An 8,215-nucleotide genomic window follows, 5' to 3' on the forward strand; every position below is an offset into this window, starting at 1 on the left:
AAGATGGTGAGGTCTCCCAAGTAAATTAAACAGCATTTTTGTTCTAATCAGACCGGACGGTTGGAGGACCAGGTTTTATTCACCGGAGCATTCACCCCGCAAGTGAAAATGGAAGAAATAAAGAGAGGAATAAAAGAGTCTAATAGTAATAGTCCTCATCATCACGATCATCATCACTGCTGTGGCTGCTTCAAGAAGGCCAAGGAAGGAAAACAATCTCTTCCCTCGCCACTCCATTCATTATGCTGTGCTGCTAAGCAACTGTCTGCAAAGTACTGATCATTCCCATTCTCTTGTTCACTCACCCCCCACACACACATTCTCACTCTCTCCTACACACACGCACACACACACACACACACAGAGCTCTCTCCTCCTTCCTGGCCAAAGGCGCCTCGATAGAAATCCAATATGATCTCGAATACAAGGCAGGGAGCTCTCAGACAAATTTTCTTTCTAACTCATCCTAGAACTGGAAAGGGCCATAAAATGTGTGTCATTATTAGTGACACACATGCACACAAGCACACACACAAGCACACACACACGAAGGTTTTCATATAGCATTGCAACCCCCGAGACCTGTAAGTCCAATTCTTGACCTCAACTGGGGGCTCTTCCAAATTGTACATAAAGTTAGACCTGGCCAGCTCGAGTTCCACTGAAAACAAATGAATTTAGGTTTACTAATCCTGACAAGGACGAGGAGGAACAGGACTTGGGGCTGAGGGGTTGGCCCGGTCTTGTGCACATTGGGAGGGGGCACGGGGTGGTGGTGGTGGTGGGGAGCAAATTCAAAAAAATCTCAATAAGATTTAGTTCCAAACCTCCATCTAGTTTACCTCCAAGAAGTAAACTAGTCGCCTATTAACATGTTCGGTTTAATTGGCTTTCCCCAGAAGGAAAAGGAGGGGGAGAGATGAGAGCGAATAAAGCAAAGAAAACAAGAGTTTTAATGAAATATTGATTGCCTCTTTTTAAAAGAAGAAATATTTACCAAGCAGACCGAGAGGAATATATGTATATATTAAGCAGTGTGGGGTGTTTCCATGTATGTGTTCTGTTCTATATATAAGTGGGGAGGGCTGGGGGAAGAGAAAGGATTACAGAACCGACGTACATCCTGAACACAATCTACGTTTTATTTCAGACTACAGAAAAAAATCTTTGGCTTGCAGCAAGGGTTCAGTCTGGCAGTCTGTGGGGGTCACCGGTGTTCCTCGGGAGGGACGCGCACACACACGAACTCAAGATCGGCCGAGGCACACACCAGAACGCGGGGAAGGGAGACAGAAAAACAATCGGAGAGGGGGGAGAGGAAGAGGAGCCAGACAAACACTTCAAAACTAAGATGCTGACAGGACTAGAGGCTGCGGGGAAGAAGGGAGATTAATAATTAAGGAAACACATAAGAAAAATAAAGACCCAACAGCTTTGGAGAGACGCGAGAGGGGAGGCGCTCAGTAGCTGAGCGAAAAGGGGAAAATATTTTTTTTAAAAAAAAGAACTACACTTTTTTTTTCCATAATTGATTTTCTTACCTGAAATTAAATATATACAAGCTCATACGATGTTTGGCTATATAGACTTTTGTTTTTAAAGTGTTCGGAATTTAATGTTGGAATCCTCAAAACTGCGGATAATAAAACCATAAAATTTTGATTCGTTTTCTTGAAAACAGAACCCCTCGTCCGAGTCCCCGCGCCGGCCTTCCTCAGTCCTGGCCGGGTTTTGTTTTCGCTTAGCTTCGCCCAAGCGGAGTTTCTTTGTCTTCCCTGCCACTCAGGTTCGTAATAATAATAATAATAATAATATTTTAATTATAATAATTATAATAATAATTATAATAATAATAATCTTAGGAAGAATGAAAACGAACGAAACGAAAAGGAGCCAACGGGGACGGTGGGGCGGAGGGGACGGGAGGTGGGCAGTCCGCGGGGGGACAGCTGGGTCGGTCCGGCCTCACTCGCTGTCCTCTTTGTCCTGCACGGTGGTGGTGGAATGATTGTACAGTCCTTGGGCCATGAGGTGAAGGGCCAGGCCGTTCTTGATGCCGGTGGCTTTCTTGATCTTGGCCCGCTTGTTCTGGAACCAGATTTTGATCTGGGACTCGTTGAGGCTCAGCTCCTGAGCCAACGTCTGCCGCCGCTGCTCAGTGATGTAGCGGTTGGCCTGGAACTCCGCCTTGAGTCTCTGCAGCTGCTCGGCGGTGAAGGCCGTGCGCGGCCGCTTGTCCTCCTTCTCGTTCTTCTTCTTCTTCAGCTTCCTCGTTCGGGGACCTACAGTGTGGGAGGAGGAGGAGGAGGTCGGAGGGAAGGAGGGAAGGGGGGAAAGACAGGCACGCACACGAAAGGGAAGCCGAGGATGGGGCAGGAGAGCCGGGAAGGACACAACGGAGTTGGGTCAGAAACAGGCCAGAAAAAAACACCAAAGGCGTCCGAGCGCACCCGAGGGCGGGTTTAGGCCAGAGGGCTTTGGGATCCAGGAGGATCGGGGGCTCTGATGGGAAAGAAGCGCCGCATCCGTTCGTAAAGGGGACAGCCGGCAACCCCTTAACAGGGCCGCGGGGAGGGGGGCGAGGGCCGACCGTTTCCCCTTTCAATTCTCCCTCTCACCCTCCCACTGCTGATCTTGGAAAGCTGCGGCTCCCCCCCCCCTTCCCCGCCGCCGTCCTCCACCGCCTTCGCGCTCTGCTCTTTTCTCCCCCTAAAATAATCAAGGTACCTCAACAACACATACACCACCAAAGCCGCTAAAGAGAAAGAGCGAGCAAGGAAAAGGCCAGCAGAGAAAGAAAGGACAAAGAAAAGGCTTAAACCGGAGGATATTTTGGCCGGGGAAATGCAGCGCCCATGCCAGACTTTTTCCCCGGCTGGCCTAATTCAGGGGTCTCTAAGACGCCCGTGGTCTGATCGCTTCGCGTCGCTCTTTCGGGGGCTGAAGAGAGCCAGAGACCTGATGCGCGGATGGAGACCTGGAACAACCTTGCATTTCCCTGAAATTGCTTGGAAAAGGCGCGTGTAGGCCGCATTTGCATCGGACGGTCGGGCTTTCCTTTCCCTTCACCACCTCCAAGTCTCCTCTTTAAAAGCCACGGTATGAAACTGATTAGAGAAGAGGGGGGAGAGAAAGGGGGCGACCACACCGATTGATTCGTTGCACCGTTAAAATCATTCGCAACAGAGGGAAGAAAGCGAAAAACAGTCTTGGAAAAGAGGTTGCGTTGCAGAGGGCGTTTTTTCTCTGGTACGGCTCCCATTCGGAAGGGATTCTAGGTGTCTCCCACCCCCCCCACCTCCTCAACACCCCCCCACCTCCTCAGACCTCTGATCAGATAAGCAGCCCTTCCAGAATTTCAAGGGTTAAAATGAAACGGGGGGGGGGAGCTTCGACGTCATCCCTCTTTTCGGCAGAGGCTAATAATAATAATAATAATAATAATAATAATAATAATAATAATAATAATAATAATAATGACGACGACGACGATGATGATGATAGGCTTGAATATTACAAGGCGGCTCGAAATGAATGCTTGAGGAAGTCCCAAATTTAATTCGGCAAGAACTTGGATAAAGCATTTTTTTTTGTCGTAGGAGAAGAAGAAGAAAAGAAATGAAGAGAAAAGCTACCCAAGTAGGGATCGATAACAACCATTGCCCCTAAAGTGCCTGCCTGAAAAGGGAAGCCACCTCTTTTGGGGTTAGGAATCTGTTTGATCCAGAGGGGGAGAACAAACATTATCTTCCCACAGGAAGTCCATCAAAGCAGGCAAGAAAATGTTGCCGCCCTTTTAAAAGTTAGGAATTGAATTTCCAACAGAGAAGATGGAGACAAAAGCAATCCTGATGGAGAACCCCAGTTCTACTTCAGTTCATCCCCATCACCCACTGTCTCATTCTAAGCATTTCTCTGAGTTCTGCTGGGAGTTTCTCCTCAATACCCCCCACCCACCCCAAATTCTATCTACATAGGAATACATAGAAACCGCACCAAACTGGGGAAACGTACATATACACACGGGCGCGCGCACCCACCCACTCCGCGCTGCGGGTATATTTTCCCTACAAAAATAAAAGGCTGGAAAAATTGTGGAAGGAACGGGGTCGTTTTTATTTGCGGCAGATTTGGCAAATAATCTGATTTTTTTTCTATTTTAAAATTCCACTTGGAAGTTACTCTTTTCCTGAAAGTTAGATTCTTTTCAACAAACGGAGACCTGGAGTCAGGCAGTCCTACTGCCTATAAAAGAATGAAAATAGAATCCAAACCCATCTATGTGGATCCCCGATAGCAGAGCAAACTGGTCTATATTTCTGTCCTTATTCTAGTCTAACCGTCTCCCCATAGTTATGTAGGGAACTTGAAATTTTTATTCAGGAAAAGGCGGTCATTTAAAATATGTTGGTTTAGTTGTTAATCTAAACTAAAGGCAAGAGGGCATAAAATCATTTCCAAAACCCTTATTTTGCTTCGCTGGAGGAAAAAAATAGCTAAAAACTGTTTAGACTTTTTTTAAAAAAAATTAAACGCGTTAAAGTACGTTCTTTATCTATTATTCCCCCAAATCGAAAGAAATATTGTAAGGAGGTTCCTTTTTAAAAAAAGGAAATAAAAAAATATTTCCTTCGCGTACGCGTATGTGTATGTGTGTTGGGGCGAAGGTCTTTTATAGCATAAAAGGGAAATTCATTGCTCTTCGATTTCCTTCAAGTGAGATTTCTCTCTCTCTTAAGGTTCGAAGAAAAAGTCCCAGATGGAAACTCTCCAAGATGTTGTAGGCCTCAAAGTTACAACTCTCTCTTATTTCGAACTTGGCTGGATAAAAAGGTAACGCTGATGTACGTAGGGGTATAATCTCCAGAAAGCAAAATCCAGATGTTTTCCTTTTTCTCTTAAATTCCCTTAAATTAAAAATAAATTCCAAGAATAGCTGCAGATTTCAGATTTTTTTTCACAGAACTGCCCTCCCCGCCTCCAACCACACGCCCAAAGCTGCTGGGCATATTGTGTTGGACTAGTTCGTGAAAGTCGAGGGTCAGATCCTGCCCAGTTGACGTGGAAAACAAGCTTCTGTCCCTCATTCGGGCTGGTCTCTACAGAGGGCAGCTTGGGGAGTTAAACAGAGCTTAGAGCACACCGCCTTCGCCTCCTCACCAGGGGGAAAAAAAGATAAATGTTGAAAAATTTAACCCTCGCGCGCCAAACCTCTCCAAGGTCAAGTATTGTCAACAGGTTGGCCTAACCGCTTGAGCGAAGGAGGCCCTCTGCTTCCGGGGCCAACGTCTTTTAAAACCCAGAGCCCGATCTTGACCAGGGCAGAGGCGACTGGGAGAGGCTGGGCAAGGAGGGCTAAAATCCTGGGCGCGGACGATAGCCCTGACAGCTCAATCACTCAATCAACTCGTTTAAGTCAATCACAGTGGCTTTTCTGCGTTTCCAAGGCGCGGGGAGGTGTCAATAGCCGCGCGGTCGCGATGGCTGAAGCTGATAGCGGCGGATTGATCAATCGCATGCGGAAAGGAGCTTGGTGGGGAAAGCCGAGGGAAGCCGCCGCTAGAAGATTTTTTCCCCTGGTCTCGGCTTGGTTCTTTCTCCCTAGCTCTCGGAAGGGAATCGGGGAAATCACTCTCTTTCTCTCTTTCTCTCTTTCTCTCTGCACACGCCAGCCTTTTAGTTCGGGGAACCCCGAGAACAAATGGGGCGCCATTCCTGCAGCTAGCGGAAGAAGGTAGCCAAGCCACATTAAAGGACTAATTGTGAGGGTTACATCTACGAAGAAAAGACCCCGAAGCCAAGACCTGGGGCCTGAATTCTGGTCTCCGACATGCGAGGCCTTCCTTGCACCGAGCATTCATCTCCCCATTCCCCTTCGCTCGCCCGCACAACCTTCTGCTCTTCTATTCTTTCGGCCCTTACCGCCTGCCTCGACCTTCCAAACTTCCCACCGTTTCGCACCAGCTCCAAAACTAATGGCGAACGTCGTCCCCCTGCGGAAGAAAGAATTCGTCGCCCAACGCGCCCCATGAATTCTACCAGCCCGGACTTGGATCTCCAAAATTGAAAACCTCCCCTTGTACTTTACGAAACCATAACTATAAAACGAAGGAAAGAGATTTATTTGCTCAAGTCTTTTCTTGTTGAAAGAGTCACCATAATAATACTAATAATCAGGGTACAGGGAATGGCCTCTCAAAACGTAAGCTTTTGCCAGCCCGATTCTAAACGCCGAAGGGTCGCCTTGAGGCCGCTGGATTCTCAGCGACCTCACCATTCGGGTTATTTTGCTTTTGGGACCGAGGCTGTTCTTAAGGGGAAGGGCTTCCCCGTTCTAGAGAATAAAGGATCTTAAAACTGCGGTTAGGGGGGGGATCAAGATGATCTAGAAGATAAACAACGAACCCACCACCTCTACCCCCTCCCCACTCTCTGCCCGCCTCCCCGGCGGCTGGACTTCCAAAAAATTGGTCGGAGAACCGATCTTCGCTCCGATTCTTTGGAAACAACCCAACTTTCAGGCAAAGCGCAGGTCCTAACCCAGCCAGGGAAGTCAGCGGAGTCCCCTGAGCGTGAGAACCTTGGGACAAGGACCCCAGGCCTGCTGGGTCCCGCAGCAAGTCCCCGCCCCCCGGCCCCAGATTTGGATCCCGAGGCGGAAGAGGGACAGGAAGGTCACAGGCTGATCGTTCGAGTCGGGGGTGGAGGGGGGAGGGAGTGGAGAGCAAAGGAAGCTGGCATGCTAAGCCGAACCAACAACCACCCGAGAGGAGAGAGAGAGAAGGGGGGGGGGGAGGAACGAAGGGAAGGGGGGGTTGGGTTCTCGAGAGGATTCTTACCCGAGGACGGTCTGTCTGAATACCTAGTGCAGTAAACCCAGGCCGGCCAAACCAGCGGCTGTTGACCCTCGCCGGAGGCCCCCACTCCTCCATTCCCGGAGCCCACGAGGAGGATGGCCGGGTTGGCGTGCTCCCCGTACTTCGCCGGGTTAGTTCCACTCCCTTCCGAGCAGGAGGAGGAGGAGGAGGAAGAGGAGGAGGAGGTGGAAGAGGTGGAGGAGGTGGAGGAGGAGGTAGTGGAGGGGGGCTTGGCCGTCCCTACCGCTGCTGCCGCGGCGGGGCTCGTTTTGGAGACCGTGGAGGAGCTGTCGGGGTTCTCGGGCGAGTCGGCGCTAAGGAGAGTGGAGGCCGGGTGGAGGGGCCTGCCGAGCAGTGGGCTGACATTTTCTCTACCTGAGCTGGCCGCGCGATCTAGGTCTCTGTCCCGGCCGCTGCCGCCGCCGCCGCCGCCGCTTCCTCCCCCTCCTCCTCCCCCTCCTCCTCCTCCTCCGGACGCCGCAGGGCCGCCGGCCAGGATCAAGAGGTGCTCTTTCTTGCAGCCAAAGTCCGGCCTCAGGATGTTGTCGATGAAAAAGTTGGTGGTGCGATGCTGCTGTGGCGGCGGCGGCGGCGGTGGCGGTGGCGGCCTCGGCTGCTGCTGCTGCTGCTGCTGCTGGGGGGGCGGAGGCGCCTGGTGCTGGTGCTGGTGTTGATGGTGGCCGTGGTGGTGATGGTGATGCGGATGAAGGGGCAGAGGCACGAGGCAAGGCGCGGCGGGAGACAAGGGAGCGTGGCCGCTGGGCGACACCGGGACGCTCTCGCCATCGCTCCCGCTGCCGCTGCTCCCGCTGACTGGAGTCGGAGCCGAGTCGCGCTGGCTTTTAGCCCCCGCCTGCTCTTCCATAGTCGGTCGCCAGCTCTGGATATCGCCGTCTTCCCTTTGCCCCCCACCGCTTTCCGGACTCCCCCACCTCGCCAGTCCAGGAGGTGGAGGGATTCTGAGTCTGAGAATGTTGTTAGAGGAAAGGGGGTTGAAGGGGGGAAACGCACAATAAAATCCACTTGTTGGTTTTAGAGCGGGAATCTAGTAGAGAGAGATATCCAAAGACTCGGGCATTTGGACGGGTTCGCTTTTTTTTTTGCAGTTATCTTATATTTCCAGTCTCAGACTCTCTCTCTCTCTCTCTCTTTCATCCCCCCCTTCTCAGAAAAGAGAGAGAGAGAGAGAGAGATCAAAACAAAACCAGCCCCTCAAACTCCGCCTCCTCCCCGAAGTCCTCACAGTCTACCCATCTTCCTCCAAACAGCGCAGCGTTGGGGTACCCCAAGTGTCAAGAGTCAGCTTTGCCCATGGATCGGTTCTCGGCAGGATGCTTTAATCGCTCACTCGCACGTGC

At 50.8% G+C, this 8,215-nt stretch overlaps 1 protein-coding gene across 1 annotated transcript; it reads right to left on the reverse strand.

Annotated features, from left to right (window-relative positions):
• Window positions 1-1,965: 1,965 nt before the first annotated feature.
• EN1 (engrailed homeobox 1) lies at window positions 1,966-7,722 on the reverse strand. The gene is made up of 4 exons (XM_032208744.1): window positions 7,627-7,722; window positions 7,334-7,431; window positions 6,840-7,291; window positions 1,966-2,282 (listed from the first exon to the last, which is right to left on the reverse strand). The coding sequence occupies exons 1-4, from the start codon at window positions 7,720-7,722 to the stop codon at window positions 1,966-1,968; spliced, it is 963 nt and encodes a 320-aa protein (XP_032064635.1).
• Window positions 7,723-8,215: the final 493 nt, after the last annotated feature.

Source organism: Thamnophis elegans, chromosome 1 (genome assembly GCF_009769535.1).
Source record: "Thamnophis elegans isolate rThaEle1 chromosome 1, rThaEle1.pri, whole genome shotgun sequence".
Taxonomy (NCBI): domain Eukaryota; kingdom Metazoa; phylum Chordata; class Lepidosauria; order Squamata; family Colubridae; genus Thamnophis; species Thamnophis elegans.

Coding starts and splice junctions, on each gene's coding strand:
- EN1 (XM_032208744.1), bottom strand. CDS start 7,722: ATGGAAGAGCAGGCGGGGGCTAAAAGCCAGCGCGACTCGGCTCCGACT. Junction 7,432..7,626: donor GCGATGGCGAGAGCGTCCCG/GTGTCGCCCAGC, acceptor CCGCCGCCACAG/CAGCATCGCACCACCAACTT. Junction 7,292..7,333: donor CTGGCCGGCGGCCCTGCGGC/GTCCGGAGGAGG, acceptor AGGGGGAGGAAG/CGGCGGCGGCGGCGGCGGCA.